Source organism: Megascapheus bottae, unplaced genomic scaffold, assembly GCF_031878675.1.
Source record: "Megascapheus bottae isolate mThoBot1 unplaced genomic scaffold, mThoBot2.hap1 HAP1_SCAFFOLD_40, whole genome shotgun sequence".
In the NCBI taxonomy this organism is placed as follows: Eukaryota; Metazoa; Chordata; class Mammalia; order Rodentia; family Geomyidae; genus Megascapheus; species Megascapheus bottae.
The window spans coordinates 2,215,784-2,236,749 of record NW_028327715.1 but is presented as its reverse complement, the minus strand read 5'-3'; the positions used below and the strand labels follow the sequence as shown (position 1 = coordinate 2,236,749).

Below are 20,966 nucleotides of genomic sequence, written 5' to 3'. Positions count from 1 at the left end.
TTGAGCTGAAATCTGCCTGTGAGTAAATGCCATGTAACTGTAGAGACTCCATCTTTTATTCCCATATTCCCCACATGAAAGGACTAACTTGCTCAAGGTCACATTAGTTAATACTGAACCTGTAATCAGAGCAGTCATTTTATTCCATTTACAACTATTTTAGAACTATGTACTTTATCAAAAAGATTATTTAAATATTTTAGAATGACTATTCTAGATGTAGAAAATATACTTAAATATATGTTGTCTCTTGTAATTAAGACTGAGAATGATTTTTAATAGTTCAAAAAGCATTTCATTCTTTAACAAATGTTCCTACCATCTGACTGCATGAAGAGCGCATGAAAGAAAAAATACAAGAAATTTTCAGTTTTAAAGATTCACACCACACATTCTTCATACATTCTTTTAGAACTGGATGAAATTTAGGAAACGCCTCCCAACAAAAGCCCACTTAAAGAGAAAATGTAGCATCCACTAAATCAAAATGTTAAAAGTTCCACCTAACAGATACATGCCTATTAGAAAGGATTTCTTCAAATAATTGGAATTGTTTTACTAATACTTATGGATTATATAAAAAAGAGAATTCTTTCATATCTATCTCTTACATAGAAATCTTTTAAGATGTATATAAGATATTTATCCATGAGAAAAAAAAACTTGCTGACAATAAATGAAACATGATGGGACTTGAATTGTTCATCTCAATGGACAGAATTGATACAAGCTTCCAAGTAAGTGGAGATTACGCTGGGAGGAAGATTGATGATTACTTTGATAACAGAGTCTCTTGGATGTCATGTAACAGTAGGGACTTCCTCTTTTATCCCCATATCTCCCACATGAAAGGACTAACTTGCTCAAGCTCACATAAGTTAGTAAATACTGAATCTATAATCAGAGCAGTCTTTTGATTCCATTTACAACTACTTTAGCACCATACAGTTTATCAAAAGGATTATTATTGTCATTCATTCCTTTTAATCAAAATTATCTCCTACCTATATGGTTTCTCATTGTTATATTCTTCATTTTCCAGAGATTCCATACAAGAATTTCTAGTTATAAGTATATTTTATTCCTCACTGGAACATGATTGCAACCAGTACATTCAACTGGAACTCATAGAAATAGTATTTTCCTCATTTCCTTATTTATCTACCAAAATAAGGCTGAATAGAGAGTTTACCAGACCACTAGCTTCTTAAACTTTTCCTGTGGATCCTGCTCAGGCCCATCTGACCTTTTCAATTTTATCAATTTCATATATAAGAAATGAAATACAGGGAGTCTTACTGCTTATAAAGAAATGTCTTTATATGTAAAGAGTTATTTTCAGGGGGGCCAGGTGTTTGTCCTAGTGGCAGAATGCTTGCCTAGCATGCACAAAGACCCAGGTTCAATTCCCCAGTACCACATACATAGGAAAAGCTGGAAGTGGTGCTGAGGCTCAAGTGGGAGAGCTCCAGCCTTGGGGAAAGATTGATGTTGATGTCTACGGAAGGAGTCTTGTGCCTTGGGAAGTAATGAGCTCTTTATCACCAGACCAGATTTATCTGAGGCCAGTGTGCATGAGACTGAAGCAGTGGGTGGGCAAAGAGGAGTGTCCATGTCACACCTGAGACTCTGACTGTAGATTAATGCTGTACTATGTGCATAGTTCAGAAGTCAAAATTTCAAAAGATGGAAATAGTCAAAGTCTACAAACCCCAATCCTACACATTACCAGGCAGTGAGTCAGGACCTGGGAGACTCTGCTCATTGAATAAAGGTATTGTTGGTAATAATGATGACAGTGATAAAGACGATGGTGGCTATGGAGGTGGTAGTAGTTGGCAGAGGTGGTAAAAAGGTTAATAATTATAAAAGTCCATTATCCTGGATAGTTTATAAGGTACCTTTGCATTCTTAATCTCATTTCTTGGTATACAACATAATAATAAAAATAGGACATTATTTCCAACTGGAAATCATATGCATTGAATTTGCTTTTCAACTATGGAAAAATGGAGAAATTAAAGTGCTGATGAATTTGGGCAAGCAACCTGAGAGAAGGGGAAGTGTAACTGCCTGTCCTTTGTGCTTGCATGGAAGGAATATTTTGGGTAAATTGTCATTTATGCAGGAGTAACAACTAAGTTCATAGCTATTAATATGGGATAGGATTTCCTTGTGATTATTTACACTTTCACATATTTCTGCTTCTACATGCATTTTTAGCTTTTGTTTCCTGTGTTTGCTTTCTACTAATGCTTAATTTTTCTGATTCCTGCCTTTCAGGAACAACTGTTTTTAACATGATAATGTTTTCCATTGCATATTTTATCTTTTCCATTTACTTTTATGTGTGTATATTATAGATAGGAATGTATATGTATGTATATATGTGTATAATGTGTGTATATATACATATGTATGTAAATATAGAAAAAGAGGAATGTATATATGTAGAGAGAGAGAGACTTTTTGGTGAAGATCAGTTGGAATAGCTTTTTTAACTAGTTTTCTTGAAACTGCCTTTTAAATTTTTTAATTTAATTTTGGGAGAGTTAGCACCGGGGTTTAAACTCAAGGCCTTGCATTTACTTCTTTGCTTGCTTGGCTGGCACTCTCACTTGAGTCATACCTCCAGCCACACATCTTGCTGATTAATTTCAGAGATGGAGTTTTACAGACTTTTCTGCCCTGGTTGACCTCAAACCAATTTCAGCTTCCTAAATAGAAATTACAGCAGCACCTAGTTAAAAAAAATCTTTATTTTGACCTCCACTTGAAGATGGATTTGCTGGAATTAGAATTAGAAACTGACATTTTATTTGTATTATTTCAAGGATATTGTCCTTTTCTTTTCTGGATTGTTTAATATTCCTTAGTAATCTCTTACCCCACCCTAGTGGCCTTTCATAGCATCTTTTCATTATTGATAGTTTGGAGTTTCACACATGTTTTCCTGTTTTGTATTCTAATGAGCACCTAATTCTTATAGTTATCCTGATGTATCTATTCAGAAATTCTCAGCTGCTGTTTTGGTATTATCTTTTGCATTTTATCTAGGCTTTCCTTTTAGAAGTTGAAGATGTATATACATCACAGTTTATAGTGCTCATCTTGTTATCTATATTACATTCTAAGCAATTTTCTCCAATATTTCATCCATTTTATTTTGTCTCTTTTCTACTGTACCTACCACTGTAATTCTTGTGTGCATTCTTTGTCCCAAACTTGTAGGTGAAATTGAGGTTTGGGCTAGGAATTTTCATCCAGGGATTTTTCCTTCTCTCTACTCCCACCTCTTACGTTCTTCCAAGACGGAAGCTTAGTCAGCTTCTGTGGAGCAGATTAGTTTTCTTATTTATCTATTGAGAGTGGCTGTTGGCTATGATCCTATCCTTACCAAAAGATTGACTTGAACTCTCAGCTGCTTGCGCTTGAAAAACCCAGTGTTCTTGTCTCTGGATAGTTAGCAGAAATCATTAAGACAAATATTTCTGTGCTTAGCGCATCCTCACCCCACCTTCACTTCACTTTTTCCTCCTTTCTGCTCTTCAGACACTTTTTATCTCACCTTAGGAGCTATTTTACCCAACATTTTTAGGTGTTCCATACCAGCAGAAGTTTGTCTTTATATTGAATCCATCATACTGTCAGAAAAAGAATACTTCATTTTTTAAAATACCCTCATTATCACCATGATCTCAATAGCAAAATGACAATGTACTAAGTAATAATACTTCTTCTAACCTGCCCACAACTACTTGTAAAAATGGGCAGAGACAGAGATAGCCTGTCAGCTTGGAATCTGTCACTTAATGGTTTCAGTCAGGCAGAGAATTCAGTGCAAGCCCAATATAACATACTGACTCACAAGCGTCTGCTCTCTAGCAAAGAAGGTTCCAATCCATTCTGAGACCCATAATAGCTGCTTATTCTCATTGGTTTTTAAATAACCAGATATCATGTACCAGCACACATTTTATTGTCAGACAATAAAATACTATGTAATTCCCCAAGGACCAACATAAAATATTCAGACTTTAAAAAGTCTATTCCAGTCCAATATTATACAAGCTGTGCGTCAAGGTTCCTTCTCACAAAATAAGCTTCCTAGGATACGTCAGGGAAAAGAATGTATTGTACACCCTTCAATTATCCATGGTATCTTGGTAATAATATTTTCTAGGTTCCTGGGCAGAAAAAAAGCACAGATGTTGAATTAGTATCTGAGTTCTCTGCTTCACTTTCATAAAGGAAACTTTCAATATTGTAACCATCTTCTAAAGTTCAAGGAAAATGGCAAAGGAAATAATAGAAAGAAGCTGGATACTTGACATTTTCTAATTGCAAAATGTTGGAGAAATCCAGATTGCATCATAATGTAATTACATAGTAATGACTTCTTGTAACCACCACAGAGATACACTTTATAAAAGATGATACATACAAAATTTCTGATATTCCAGTAGTTTTGACTATTTTATTTTATTTTTTGCCAGTCCTGGAACTATAACTCTGTGACTGGGCATTGACCTTGGGCTTTCTCAAGGCTAGCGCTCTACCACTTTATTCACAGCACCACTTCTGGTATTTTCTGTGTATGTGGTATGGAGGAATTGAACCCAGGGCTTCATGCATGCTAGGCAAGCACTCTACTACTAGGCCACATTCCCAGTGCATTGACTCTTAATTTTAGGGAAAAAAACTTCGCTCAGCTTAATATTTTGAATTCCTGATTAAAATGTATTTTTGCTTGTCTGGAAATGATAAAGTTAAGATGTGACAAAATAGGAGAAATTCCAGGTTATTATAATACCTAAAAATGTTATCTGTGAAGACAACATGAACATGAAAGAAGACATTTTAATATTTCTGCTTTTCTTTCAGGGCTACCAGCATCACATTCTTTGGTATGCCAGGGATGTCATATTTTGTTTCAATGTACTTTGTGACTGTGACTCTGATTCTCTGTGATTCTTTTCACCCATGCAGCATTCTTCTGATTCATTTTCTCCATTTGTGCTGTTTTTCTCTGTGATGTGAATCCATCCCTATCCATTATGTCATGCCTCCATCTTTTGCTGCTTCTGCAGATTGAACCATAAGAGGTAAGCGCCATCAGTAGACGAAAAGTTGACTTCTTTTGTGTGGAGGAAGAATCCTTTATTTCAGGTATTCTATAGCCCTTTCTCTCTAATGAACACTGCCCAAACTACACTTTGAGGTGAACTCATAGCATCATGTGTCACAGTCATTACCATTTAGTTCTGGTTGCTAAGTATCTTTACCTCTGTGTTAGGTGTCTGCCAGAGAAGAATACCCCTCCCTCCCCCAGAACATGTGGCCCTCTCTAGAAGTCCCTGACCACCACCAGTAACCCAGGGAACTGGCTTACTTGAGGGCAATGGAGGGTTCTCCAAGCTCAGAGGTGACTTCCTCAACCTCTGAGGTCCCTTCTACATCAGCTGCGGTCACATCTCCTCCAGGTCCTCTCCTTATAAAACCTTTCTCCCTTATGTAAGTCCACCCCACTCTGCTCACCTCCATCTCATGCAGGTGGGCAGTTCCATCTAATTAAACTCTCTACTGCCTAAATAACCATGTGGAGATCTCCTTTCTTCAAACCTTACACTCTGTATCTCAAATTTTCCTCCAATTTCCTGTGCAATACTCTGCAAAGCACAATGTCCTGGTCTCATGCTCTGACCCCTTGAATATAGAATTCCCAAGTCTGCCCTCCATCTACCCAACACCATGAAGATTATTATACAAAGTCAGTGTTTGAATGATGTATGTTATCATTACTAATGCATAAGCAGTGGCATTTCTGGATGACATTGGGTTTGATGATGAATCAAATACATCAGGTATAACCCACCTTACTCTCAATATTAGGATATGTAATTGTTAGAAAACATTTTTATAGTGATCTCAGTTTCATTTCTAAAGTAAGTTTGAATTTCCAGGGCCAACAATTCTAGGCTGGTATCATTTAATGTTTTTACAAGAACTCAGAAAATGACTCTGAGTTCCTTAGCACTTAGTTATCCATCTATTGTTCATCCTCTCAATTGGCACTTCACAGGGGCCATGCAAAGGTTGAACAGATGCCTCTCACATCTGATCAATGTCTGGTTTCACCTTTATTGATCTCATAGTCATCAAAGTTCACATCATAATGCTATTTTTCTTTTTTAATACATTTTTATTGTAATTAATAGAAAGGTTACATTATATTCACAAACACTTGTAATGCTATTTTTCTGTGGTGCTTCATATTGGGAATGTGTCATATTTTGACAAGCTAAAAATATATTTGCATGGCTTGCCTTGCCCCTAGACTGGTATTTGGTATTAGAGACAGATGTCCCAGACTTTTCCCAGACACAGATTAGCATATCTGACATACTTAGTGAAATAAGTATCTAGAATAAGAAAATGTATATATTTAGACAATATAGAAAGGCACCCCAGTATTTGTGAGTTTGATGTAGAAAGTCATCTAAGTTTTTGCAGTGTACAATTTACTAGTCTTGTGACCTTCTTCTAAGTTTTGTCCTACCTCCCACACACATGAATGATAGGATAAATCTTATGTGAACAAGAGAATCCCATAACTAATCACTACTATTTATCTTGTACTCTGCCCTTTCATGTAGATTACTTTTATGTTATAGCACTGTGTAATATGCTATGTGAAATGAATTCCCTACATAACTATATTTCTCATTAAAATTCTTGATAGCTGTATTAAGGAAAAAGACAATAAGGATATGTCTATTGGGCTAAATTGCTTGAACCATTCAATCTGAGATGCTGTAGTACTCAAAACTATAAAGTGATCAGCTCTCCCTGAAGAGTAAAAGAGGAAGCAAGGCTTCTAAGAGTTGTGATAGAGTTACCAAACTCTCCTGAATCATAAAGAGGGACTTTTAGATGAAAGCATTAGGGATACTGCAACTAGCTTGATATAACTGGATTATAGAAGAGGAACCAAATCACAAAGCCTGAGTATCTTTACTCATGGTAGAACTGAGGTGATAGAACTGATCGTAGAATTTGAGAATCAGGAATCAAAAAGCCTGTAGCTTTTTGAAACTACTGTATAGGACAGATGTCCTAATTTTTTAAAATTTTGTTGTCAGAGTAATATATAGAGGGGTTACAGTTACATTTGTAAGATAATGAGTACTTCTTGAGCATTGTTAACCATTCCCATAGTATTTACATACTGGAAATCATCTTTTACAATGGTTTATAGAATTATGAAAATATAGATACTGAAGAGGCAGCTAACATAGGTATGAACACAAAGAACACATTGGATTCTATATGTTTCCTTTCTCATTTATATGATGGGGGAAAATTATACCTCACTTTTTAAATCTTAAAATAGGATATTATTTCTAGGTCATAGTTATATATTATAACTTACAAAAGTTAATTGATGCATAAGTCTTTCTATGCACTAATCCCTATTTTAGCATCATGGATAAAAGAAGTGTTTAGAGTATAATTGTTTGAAATGATTAATATGTTTTGTTACTGTGAAATCTAGGGCTATTAAAGAATCCACAGATGGTTAATCTCATTGTTACTGTATCTGACTTTGTTACAAGTATATTGTATATACATTTATTTGTTTATTTGAAATAGGAAAGGAAAGGAGGGGAAAAAGATGATTGGGAGGGGTAGGAGGAGGGAAATGGGGACAAAAACATGAGGAGTATCAATGTGTGAGAAATAATGCACCTACCACCTGATGAATGTAACTGTAACCCCTCTATACATTATCACAACAATAAAAAAGAACCCCCAGGTGATGAGTAATGTTGTGGTTTAAAACAGTGGCACAAATCCACATATATCGTAAAGCTTTATATGTATTTTTCTAATGAACTATTAACTTTTTCATGGGAAATTTCCTTCTTCCTTCCTTCCTTTCTTCTGTCCTACCTTCTTTCCCTTGTTTTCTTCCTTTCTTTCCTTCCTTCCTCTTCTTCCCTCCTTATTACTTTAAATTTTATAAAGTTTAATAGAACATGTCATTTTTATTGTTAAGTATCAATGAAAAGCTGTTTTTTTCTTTTCAACCACATCTTGACAAGCGTATCTTATTTTCCTGAGGAAATTTCATGTTTCTTGTTTATCAAAATGAGTAGAAGGAAATTTTCCCTGCTGGAGTCATGTGTCATATCATGGGTCATAGCTAACAAACAATTGTTGGCCCAGCAGCTCAACATAGTAAAACAAGACTAGTTCCAGAAATTGAATATTTGATTACTTCATTTTATATTTTAGGTTCAAAAATGCTTCATATTGGCCAGCTACCAGTAGCTTACACCTGTAATTATAATTATTTTGGGAGGCTGAAATCTGGTAAAGCTGGCTCAAAGTCATCTAGGGCAGAAAAATCTGAGAGGCTCTTTTCTCTAATCAACCAACCCAGAGGCTTAGAAATACAGATGTGGCTCAAGTAGTAACATTACAAATTTGGTTTAAAAAAATCTAAACAGGAAGGAAGGTTCTTATGATGGGGTGGGTGAAAGAGAAGAACATTGAAGGGTTAACGCTAATCAAGATGCAGTGTTCATAAACTGCTTTGTTAGGTGACACCTCCATTGTTCCACTACTGAAATGTAATTTAAAAATATTTTAACTAAGGCCCAGAATTTAAGCCCCACTTACTGGCACAAACACACACACACACGCACACACACACACACACACACACACACACACACACACACACACTGCATATTTAAAAGCCTGGCTTCTTTGTGTTCACATTCAAATCCTACTTGCTCTAAAATATACAAAACAGGAGCATGTAATGACTTAAGACTCCTAAGAAGACTCTCAGAAACCTCAGTGACTAACTTCAAGTGTCTCGTTTGTTATTCAATATCCACGTTTGACTTGATCATTTCACTTTCCAGTTTTCCCACTACAGTGCTGTCACCACCCTGGGAAACATGGCTCAGTCAACACAGACTGTAAAGGCTAATTGGAATGCAAAAATGGGACAGTAATGTCCCCCTAGGCCAATTTAAACATACATTTTCTGAATCCTTGGTGCTTCTTCCCTTATGAATCTCACTCAGGAAGCGCCTGTGGTGGCCAGAGCAGCCTTGTTCCTGGAGTGTGCTCGGTTTGTTCACCGCTGTAACCGTGGCAACTGGCCAGAGTGGATGAAAGGACATCATGTAAACATTACCAAGAAAGGCCTTTCCCGAGGACGCTCTCCCATTGTCGGCAATAAGCGGAACCAGAAGCTGCAGTGGAATGCTGCCAAACTCTTCTACCAGTGGGGAGACGTGAGCATTTGACCTTCTCCTATGACCCTTAGAGCATTTGGGGATAGTAGAGACGTTTGGGATTGTTTTTAATTTTCTTTTCTTGAATACAATTTATTAGATAGCTGCTTTGTTTGAGGCAGTGACCTTACTGCTTTAGAAGTTTATTCAATTTATATACTACTATTACTTAACTATTAAAAAGATGGAAGTTTTATACTCGTCAAGTGGCTTGCCAAAATTTATGTATCTAGAAAATAGGAGTCTCCAATACTCTATCCCCATGTTGGATTTCAAAGCCTTGCTTCTTTATTGCTATCTTTAGAATCGGCTTTTTGAAAAAAATATTTGTTATAATCGTTAAATGTTTATATCCTGGTTTTGGCTTTTTTAATTTTCTAAGAAAATAATTTTTTCTCTCAAATTTCTCTCCTAAATTTGCCTTGCGAATATCTGAAATCTTAGAAGCATCCATCATAGCAGACACAACATAGGATTAAGAAAAGAAACATAATTCGAGGTTGAAATGGATAGTGGGAAGGGGGATGTATCCCTAATCCCATTCTTCAAAGATGGTCTCTTTTAACTAATTCGTAAAGAATATCCTTATATCATTACTCTGTAATAAGATGGTAGAGACAGAAATGGGAAGATTATGAGGAAAGTACATGGAGACTTGGATGTGTTCATTTCATTCTGTACACCTCTTCCAATCAACTGTGCAGGAATCTCTCACCAAGCCTTACCCCATCCCAAGACTCATAAATCTCAAAAATTACAACCAGTCACTTCTCTGATCCCAAGTTTTCCTACTAAACATATTTGGAAAACTCAGACTATGGTCTACTTTTATTATTCTTATGGCTAAAATAGTGAGTGATGTTTTCTAATATCATGGATGCCATTGGACCATTATGCTAACATCAGAGATGACCTTTGACCAGAGAGAGCAGATTTTCTATCCCTAAAGTATTGACAATAGAATGGAAAATTTAGATTACCAAATGTTAGAGAGCCAGGGAAAGTTGTTTTTATCTCCAACTCCTTTCATTTTCTATCCCAAATGACTCAGCCGTATGTTAGCAAAAAGCCATCCAATTTTCGGCAAAATATTATATCATTTGGAACACATCCTCTCTTGGGAAAATTGGAGACAGTAACTGTTTTTCAATTCTTGTAAGGTTAATGGTGTTTTGACTCCTATTATTTCTCAGGCAGAGGTGGTAATTAGTTATGAATAACTAGTATTCTAATTTCTTCATTTGAAGAAGTTTCCCTTGGGAGGATCCTTCTTTCCCTTAATAGTAAATGTGACAGATGATGCTGGATGTGGTTGTGCACTCCACTTAATTCTAACATCCAGAAGGCTGACACTGGAGGGTTGAGAGTATGGGGACAATCTGAGCTACATAGCAAGTCCCCATCCCAAATATAGTAAATCAATCAAGAAGTAAGATAGGTAGGGGTTGTGAAATTTAAGCTTATCTGTTATTCAACCTACTAGGCACAGGAGAGATAAATCTCTGGTGATCCTTTGTTTTTGAAAGCCTGCTCCCTGGAATAGCTGTAATTTATCCTCTTCCTTTTCATTTTCTGAAGTCTGATCCATTTTGATTTCCTGCAGTGTTGTGAGTTTGAGGACAAGACTGGATTTTTATATAAAGCTGGCCAACTTCTTCCTTGTGCAGAGAAGTTCTGACATTCCTTCAGTACCTACCTCATTCAAAGAGTGTTTTTACGGCCTGGTTTCTCTGAAATAACACTCCCAATTGCCAATCCCATAGGACTCTCAGGAGGGGAAACCATCAAGTGCTGAACTTTTAGAGGGTTCAGATGTGTGAGGAAGGTTTTGACCAAGGGAATGTCTGAACAAATATCTCCAGGATAAATACTTTGGGACATCTTCACAGATATGATACTTCTCACTGTCTTGCTAGTTTATTTTCCATGAGAATATACACAGGAGTCTCTGAATCCTGTCCTCTGCTTCATTGAATCTGTGTCTCCTTCCTTTCTGTAAGTGTAGCCATCCTCAAAGATCACTTTTAAGTTCCTCCTGTATAATTCACCCAGTGTTTCATGGTCCCTGTATTTTCCTGTTTCCAGCAGTACAGACTTCTCTAACTATAACACTGTTCAGACCCCAAGCTTGCATCAGAAGCATTCACTTAAAAATATCCTAAAATCTGATCAGAATAAAGTCCCTTTTCCCAAATGAATAGTCTACCTGCAACCCTCCCTAAGCCTTCTAATCTCATTACTGGTACCACAACCATATAATAGAGCAGCTTTTGAGCATATTCTGACTCTCCTATCCTAAGTGATTCTATTACTTCCATGTCATAGAGTCCCATAGGTCAGAACTTTGACTTTGCATATGGATGATTATTTTCCAGTGTATTCTTATCCTCACAGCCTGCCATTGTCTGTCTATCCTGTGCACTGCCAGGAAGATGATCTTTTTGTGACACAGCCCTTCCAAAATAGAATGTCTCTCAGCCTTCAGAATTGCCCTCTCCAGTTCCTTCTCCAGACTGTTGGCAGTGATTCAGCTAAACCACAAATCAGGATGTGGGTTTCTTACATGCTTAAAATGCAGCAGTGGCCCTCAAGTTAAGACCCAAATTGTGCTTGGTGCTAATTGCTTTCACCTCTAATCTTAGCTACTCAGAAGGCTGAGATCTGAGGATTCTAGTTCAAAGCCAGCGTAGGCAGAAGCATCTGTGAGAGTCTTACCTCCAATAAACTGCTCACAAAAAAAATCCAGAAATGGTCCCTGTGGCTCAAGGGGTAGAGTACTAACCTTGAGCAGAGTCAACACCTAGGCCGTGAGTTCAAGTCCCGGAACAGCAATTAATTAATTATTTTTTTAGAATACAAATTGCTTTAACCTGATATCTTTGTCTACTCTGCAACCATTGCTCAGAGCATTACAAGATTATGAATGATGAAGTCAAATGAGCTTATGAACCAGAAGCATATTTGTCTTTATACCTACCATGTGTTTGATAATAATAGTTTATTACATTAATTTTTCTTAAAGACAGCTACATGGCTTGTCCCTGCCTTCTTGGCAGATAGTAAAATGTTTCTCAAATGAACAGTCTGCTCAGTTCTAGTCTGCCTTGCCACCCTTGCTGCCCATTATTGTTTCTTACATTAAGGGAGCCATCCATCCCTGGACATACAGGGTCCCTCAAATGCAGATCTTTTAGGACCCTCCAGGGAATATCACATGCACTTCTTACTCTCCATTAGCACTATTTCTCCAAGTCTATAGCTAGAAGACATTCTATGAGTCTTTGAGCCAAGTTTAGTCTAGTTTTTAAGTTGGCCAATTGTTACAGTCTCTTAATGTGCTGTTTTGATATGCACCTACCTCACCAGTAGACTTTGTGCTCACTGAGAGAATGGACCTCAGATGTAGTTAGACACCATGTGCTTGAATCCATTTACAGTCTTCAGGAAGTCCCTCAGCCTTGCTGTTTGCCAGTGATCCCTTTTAAGTGGATTTAATAATCTATAATGGTACCTTTAACCAAAACACTACTAAACTGTAGCAATTTATTTAGTCCTGTGTTTGAAATAACTTACAAAGTAGTTTACTTTATAAATATTTGATGAATGACAGACAAAAGGACCAATGTATCCTCACAGCATTTTTCTTGCAATGTATGAGACATAGAGGTCTAAATTCTTATTCTTATTATTTTGTCCATCCTAGGGCTTGAACTTGAGACCTGGATACTGTTCCTGAGTTCTTTTGCTCAAAGCTAGCACTCTAGCACTTGAACCACAACTCTACTTCAGGCTATCAAAGTATCAAAGACTGAGCCTTTTTCTGCTTGGGCTGGCTTTGTAGTACAATACTCAAATCTCAACTTCCACAGCAGCTAGGATGACTGATGTGAGCCACCAGTGCTAGGCTAAATCATTATTTTGACATTTGATGCTAAGACAAGTTCACTATCTAAGAATCCTTTAAGTTTTGTAAACTGTAAATTTTAGTATCCCAGAAAATTCAATACAGAGAACTTTCCCTTTGGATCTTACCATGCAGTTGGTTGACTTTACCCCAGACTTAGTTACAATGTTTTGTCCCCAGGACAAGGCCTGTAGCAGTAATGATTTTGTTCATTTTACTTAAAATTTCTCAAGTTAGCAGCTAACTCTTAGAGTCCTATGATTCCTTTTGTTTTGTTTTGTTTTTTGCCAGTCCTGGGGCTTGAACTTAGCACATTTTGCTCAAGACTAGCACTCTACAGCACTTAAGCCACAGCATCATTTCTGGCTTTTTCTGTGTCTGTTGTTACCAAGGAATTGAGCCCAGGGCTTCGTGAATGCTAGGCAAGCACTCCCAGCCTCTCTATGATACATTTTTATAGTACTTCTTCATTAATAAGATTTTTTTGCTTCTTGATTTGTATCTTTCAGGTAATTCCAGAGTTTAAGCAGATTTGTTCTCAGATTTCTAAGAAATTTAGATACTGTTTCCCCCCACCAAGAATTCTAGATATAATTTGAATATTCAGTAGTGGATACTTGTTTGTTTCTAATAGATGGCTAATTTCTCTCTCATCATTTTGCATTTTTATTAGCATCAATTAGTGATACAAGGGGATTCCACTTTGACATGTCCATCTATGCCTAGAATGTACCTTGAGTAAACTGACCCTTTGGGTCAGTCTCCCTCATTCCATCCTACACTTCTCAAACCAATTTCAGCAAGCCTCGAGGTCCCATTTTCATACATGTACATGGATTCTCTTATACATATTTTCACTAGTGACACCAAAAATGATCTATTTTTCATTACTGGCATTCATTGTCTTAATTACTCAAAAATATCGTGCCATGGTATTTCACAATTGAATATACAGTATTTGGGCAAAATCATTCCATTGTTGCTCTCTCACTTTCCCCATCCGTACTACTTCCCCTCCATTAACCCACAACTTTCAGTGCAGTCCATTTTACTATCTTAATTCACAGATGTAGCACATTTCAGTATTGTTTGTCCTCTAACATTCTTTCCCACTGTAAACAGTCCCACAATTACAAACAGGCTGTATAGAGATGTATTTTCACATCTATACATATGTATGTGTACTTCTTACATGCTCAGAATTCAATAAGTTTCCTAAAAATTCAATGAATATGACCTAGGAAGAGAAAAACAAAATTAATTGAAATCTGTTGTTATTAAACATAGAGAATCAAACTGTTAGATGCAATTCATTGCTCAGTTTGGCTTTTTGCAGACTCTACTAGGCCTATGTCTCTTCCATTGTTGCTGAACCTATCTAAAAGGAACTAGATGGAGTTAGAGGTTTCTTTTTTGTTTGCTTGTTTCTTCTTCTAGAAACATTTTGCAAAATCACTGAACAGTACATGATGACTCAGAGGAATAAACAACAAAGGTATCAATTTTATAAGTAGCATTTAAAAGGTAATCTTGACAATGTATTATTAAAAGTCATATTTCTAATGTGGGGTGAGATATTCTTCTAAAAAGAAATAAAATGAACTTTAAAAAATATTTCATAGAATACCCTGACAAGAGGAACAAAGTCTATCAAAGCCCAATAATTACTGCAAACATCCTGGTAGATATAAATAAGGAGGCAGTACCAGAAGTCTTGGCAACTTCCAAGTTCATTAGCATGACACTGACATTCTTACAGAATAGCACAGTCAGACTCACTCTGAGGAACAGTTCCTTCCCATTCTTTTTTCACTGCAGTAAAATCCTCCCATTAAAAATAACTAATCTCCCTTCTTTGAGACCTGTAAAGTTAGTACCCTTTGAGTAACTGGGTATACTTTCAGAAAAGCTTCTTTAGGAGTACAAAAAGGTGTCATTCCAAGTTTACAGAAGTGTTTAGACTCAGTGATCCAGGAAATAGCATGAGTGCCTTCCACCTTCGGCTCTCACACTGTTACTCATTGAAATAACAACAGCCTAGTGTAGAGAAGAAGCCTAGGCTTTATGTGTACAGGATACAAATGCCTTGTTTTTTTAGTCTAACCTATCTGGTGCTATTTTATTCCTTTCCCTTTCATGTTAGGCCATTGGCATCAGACTGAATGAGCTGTGTCATGGGGAGAGTGAGAGCCCCGCTAACCTACTGGGCCTCATTTATGATGAGGAGACCAAGAGGCAACTACGAAAGGAGGATGAGGAAGAAGACTTTTTAGATGACAGTAAGGAGACTCCCTTTACTACAAGAGCCCCTGCTTGTAAGAACCTCTGCTTTAGGAGCACTTAATACTTCTCTTTCTTCTCATACTTTTGCCACCTTCCCATGTCTACCCCACTCTCCACACCACTCCCCCTTCTCCCTACACACGCCATCCCTCCTCACCCCTTCTCCCTGCACATGGATGTAAAGCATATGCATAGAGCTCTCACCAAGAGAAGGTAAAAATCAAGAAGAGAAAATAGGCAGGGCAGAATGCTGCAGGAAATCTGAACATTTAGTTTAGCCTCTGACTCAAGCTAGAATACATAGCTTCATATTAGGTTCTCTGAGAAAATCTCTCTGGAAAAAACAAACAAACAAACATAGCTGTGAAAATCTATTAGCCCCAAAAAGGTTTTGTGTTGTTATTTTGTTCTTGGAAATATAAAAGCAAAAAGTCAGGAAGAAAATGACTTAGACAGGAGATGCTTTTGAAATGACTACAATATTGAATTCTCTAGTCAAAGCATAGTATAATATCTTAACATGTAATTAATATAGTCACCTTGCTTAAAGTGTGGCATTATGTATTTACCAGACATATCTCAGAGGAATAGAGACAAAGGGGCTGCTGTCACATCCCATGTCAGCACCATTTTGTACATGTGTGTGCTCAGTACCACATAAGCTTGTATATGTGTGTACCACTGCCTCTTATAGAATATGAAACTTTATTTAAGGCAACAGAATTAGTACCTTTCTATGTTAAATTGTGGTGACAGCTCTACCATTTCCTTTTTCCCCGGTGGTTCAGAATTCATATCCATTCTTTATATTTCAAGGTTAATCTTAGCTGATACCAAATCTACTACATGCATGCAGTAATGCAAGGTAGAATGCAATATTGAACAGGACTGTCATTATCAGAGAAAACTCTAATGGTCTTCCTTCCTACACCAAAAATTTAAAAAATATTTTCACCATTACTTTTCTCTTTATCAAATCAGAACAAATTTTAAGAATTAAATAAAATAAAAAGTTGAGCATTAAGGGTTCACCCAGTGTCATCCTAGCTACTCAGAAGGCTGAGATCTGAGGTTAGAAGCCAGCATAGGCAGGAAAGTCAGTAAAACTCTATTTTAAATTTTAAAATAATTGGGTGGGCATGGTGGCTCATGCCTGTAATCCTAGCTACTCAAGTGCTTGAGATCTGAGATTGTAGTTCAAAGCTATCCCAGGAACTAAAGTCTGTGAGACTCTTTAACCACTAGAAAACCGGAAGTGGTATGCTAGCTCAAAGGGTAGGGTGGTAGCCTTGAGCTGAAGAGCTCAGGTACCACACCCAGGCCCAGAGTTCAAGCCCTACAACTGGGGAAGAAATTACATTTCACTTAATTAATGAATATTGTAAAGGTAATATACAGAGAGTTTGCAGTTATGTAGGTCAGTTAATGAGTATATCTCTTTTTAAGCAGTGTCATCTCTTCCCTCATTTTCACCCAGTTTTTTCCCTTCTGACCCCCCCCCCGTCCTCCACAGGTGATATAGTTCATAATCAACTTAACGTATAGTGAGTTTCATTGCTGAATTACTTTATACTTTGTTATCACCAGTTAACCAACAGAGAAAGCCAGAAGTAAAGATATGGCTGAAGTGAAAGAGTGCTAACTTTGAGCAAAAAAAAAATGAGATCAGAGACAGTGTCTAAGCTCTGGGATAGAATAGATAGATAGATGATAGATAGATAGATAGATAGATAGATAGATAGATAGATAGATTCATGTCATTGTTCAACCTAATGATGAAAGATAACCCTGAGAATAGTTTAGGCTATCTGATAATGACTTCCCATAGGAAGACCTGAGAACTTTCCAGAAAAGCAAAACTTAGTGAAATTTTTCCATAAGACCCCTACAGCCAGAAGGTAGGACCAAACTACCCTAGATCTCCTCGCAGTTCTTCAGAACAGAGGGGGCAGAAACAATATTGTGTGGGTGTAGCTTCATTTGCCACATTAAATTCACTCTCCTCTGAACCACAAAAGTAGCATTTACCCATCTTTGCAAATATCAGATTTTTTGTTGGGGCCATGGAGAACTCTATTCTTGTTCAAAGTAACAAGCTATTCCAGATGATAAAACCTGAATGAAGTCCAAACTCATCTGCCTACAGGACAGATAAGAAGAGTCCGAATGATAACTTCAGAAATAATAAGATAAATCCAGAATTTGATGCAAATGTGTATACTGTGTTTGATTAATTTTTTAAAGCTTATGTTCATCTATGCAATTTTTAAATCCAGATAGCCTGCATTGAATATAAGATTGATGTGTATGATTTATTTCCAAGCCATCACAGAGCTCATCTAGAATTTAAAAACTAAATCAATATGATGTGAGCAAATTTCAGTTTGGAAATTCCAGGAGCTTATCTCTCAGACTTAGTGAATGACAACTTTTCTGAAAAGAAAGCAATGGTTTAAGGAAGGAAACAACTAGATTGTTTTCAGAAGATCACAATTTCTATCTTTGTTGACAGAAATCATGAAGTATGCTATCCTCTATTCAATTATAGCTTAGCACCTAGGATAATACATTTTAGAGATATTTATAGTAATGTTGATCTGTAATGTTATTGTGATTATTTAATAATTTACAAAATAAAAAAGTATTTTTCTTTCATTAGTTAGAAACAGACAACATGACTCTGGACTTCTTTTCTTTGTTATGGTTATTTAATTATAATTTTTTCTAAACAATACATGATTAGCATATTCTACTTGGTTTGTGACAACATATATCTGATAACTAATTCTAAGAACTTTGAAAACATTTTGGTATTACCTTGACCATTACTTGTCTTCAGAGTGGAAGTCACTAATTGCCTTATAATGGATGGGGTATTTTAGAAATTCCAAGATCAGTATCCTTTAGTTTGAGAGAACATTTGCATACTTGTATAGCAGTATCTTCCTTTGATGGAGCAGCTGGTTTTTCTCTGGTCTCTTTTCCACAAACACAAATAGATGTGAATTGAAACAATTTCACTGTCCTTAAAACACAAAGTGCAGAGCCGGGAGCATGGTAGAGTGTTTGCCTAGCAGGCACAAAGACCTGGATTCGATTCCTTGGTATCACATACATAGAAAAGGCCAAATGTTGCTGTGGCTCAAGTGGTAGAGCTCTAGCCTTGAGGAAGGCCCAAGGACAGTGCTCAGGCCCTGAGTCCAAGCCCCAGGACTGGCAAAAAAATAAAAGCCCACAAAGTGCGATACCCCCTTCAAGTGAATTAAAATGATCATTATAGTTCCATTATAGTTCATTTCTTGAATGTAAGGATACTTTAATTTTCATTTAATGTTTTTCTAAATTAGTTGGAGTTGCATTTTGATACTGTACTTTGAGATTTTAAGAAGCATAATTTAGTTCTGCTTATGTGATGCTTCAGTACTGAAGCACTTATAGAATTGCCAAGTGGAAGAAGAGAAGTGTAGCGATGCTCAGGCTGTACAGAAGAAATAGATACATTGAACCTGTGTAGGTAATGTCTCATATTCTGTTTGATTTTGCATGTGTATAGCAAGGTCCATCAAACTGTGCCTCTCTCTTTGTTATTAGTTTGTCTTCTGATGAAAGAACTCTTTCATTCTTAGGTACGGTGAACCCCTCTAAATGTGGCTGCCCCTTTGCGTTGAAGATGGCAGCATGCCAGCTTCTCCTGGAAATTACCACCTTCCTGAGAGAGACCTTTTCTTGCCTGCCCAGACCTCGCACTGAGCCTCTGATGGTAAGTGAAGGCACCAATGAAGGCTACATGGAAAGGCCAGATGTGTGGCTAGGTTTCCAGAACTGACCCCTTCCTCAAATGCCCAATGGCTAAATGCATCACATTTTAAAATTTTAACCAAGGCATTAAATTGAATTCTCTTTTCTCTATAAAAGTAATAACTCCAAAATTGACTTCAAAATCCATAAGGTTAGCATCTCCAGCTACATACCATGGCTGACTACTTACCTTCAGTTATGCTGGAAATATCTAAGAGCCATTAGGATCCCTTATCCTGTAAACTCTGAGAAGTCTATGGCCTAGAGGTTTCCAGAAATCACCAACAGATTTTTCTTTTTTGGCTAAATCTTCATAAGTTTGCCCAGAAACGTGATTCTCATGAGTCAATACGTGCTAAAAGATTTCCATACCTAGTATCTAAACATTGCCAAACTTAGTGTTATTCATGTAGTATTTCTTATCGTTTATGGAAAGGCAAAAATATGACCACAAAGATAAATACATACAAACACATTCATGTGCGCATAAAAGCATTCATTTCTCTACCAGGTACAATCTGTTTAACTATAAATATAATTAGTACACAAGGACCAGTTGTCTTCAGAGCATATGAAATGTTACCAGGTGGATTTTCCTTGGCTTATAGGACCCTTCTAGGAATCAAGGTTTCAATAGTCCTTTTATCAAAGATGGTAACACCCAATTGGAGCTGAGGAACCAAACAAAGCCCCTCTGTTACAAAAGACCTAGATCATTCTTCCAAATAATTTGTGACACTAACAAACTTTGTATATCACTTTAAGCCTGTTTTACATTCTCTCACCTCTCCAGCCTTCTAAAGCAGCCTTGGCTTGAAACAGGGAGCATTTCAAACCTCGGGTGTGTCCGGGGTTGGATAACAGAACCAGTGTTCTGGATTTGCAGAGCGGGACCTCTGACTTGGATTTTACAGTGTTCTGGAAAGTTCATTTCCTTACACCCTAAAACTTAAAGTAGATATTTCCAAATCAGAATTTTTTATGGGTAAAGTGCATGTTTTTAAGAGAAGCACACCTACATTTAGACTCTGAAACTGTACTATTTGGATATTAGGAAAGGAAATGCTTTCTACTACCCTTACATGACTTCAAATTTATCACCTTGGCCTTTAAGTTTCTGAATTGCCATTTCCATTATCATATTTAGCCTAGTCTATAAAATCAAATCAAAGCATTTTGACATATATACTCTTTTTTATTGTAATTAGTAAAAGGGTTACATGATATTTGCCAGATAGAAGGTACATTAATTCACATACATTGATACCCTTTCACATGTCTTGGTACCTATTTCCCTCCCCCCCACACCTCCCACCCATCTTGGTTTTCCCCCCTTCCCTTCCCTATCAAATTTCAAATATCCAAATACGAATAAATTCAATATATCAAATAACAAAGTGAGATACTATAACAATATGAGATAACCAAGGGACACCAAAGGAGATGAGAGACAACATATATACTCTCGTATGACAAATACCTGATCTGGTAGCTCCTATCTATTATATATACATATATATATATATATGTATATATATATGGTGTGTGTGTGTGTGTGTGTGTGTGTGTGTGTGTGTGTGTGGTGGGGAGGGGGGATTATAGGGCTTGAACTAGGCCTGGGCCTTGTCCCTGAGCTCTTCAGCTCAAGGCTACCACCCTACCCCTTG

The 20,966-nt window shown here is 36.9% G+C and overlaps 1 protein-coding gene across 1 annotated transcript in view; it reads left to right on the top strand.

Annotated features, from left to right (window-relative positions):
* The window catches only part of LOC150039320 (protein unc-80 homolog), a 99,593-nt gene that overhangs the window by 31,087 nt on the left and 47,540 nt on the right, over positions 1-20,966 (top strand). The window contains 3 exon segments of the mRNA XM_090327823.1: positions 9,102-9,314; positions 15,362-15,497; positions 19,128-19,261. Coding sequence (XP_090183949.1) covers positions 9,102-9,314; positions 15,362-15,497; positions 19,128-19,261 — 483 coding nt within the window.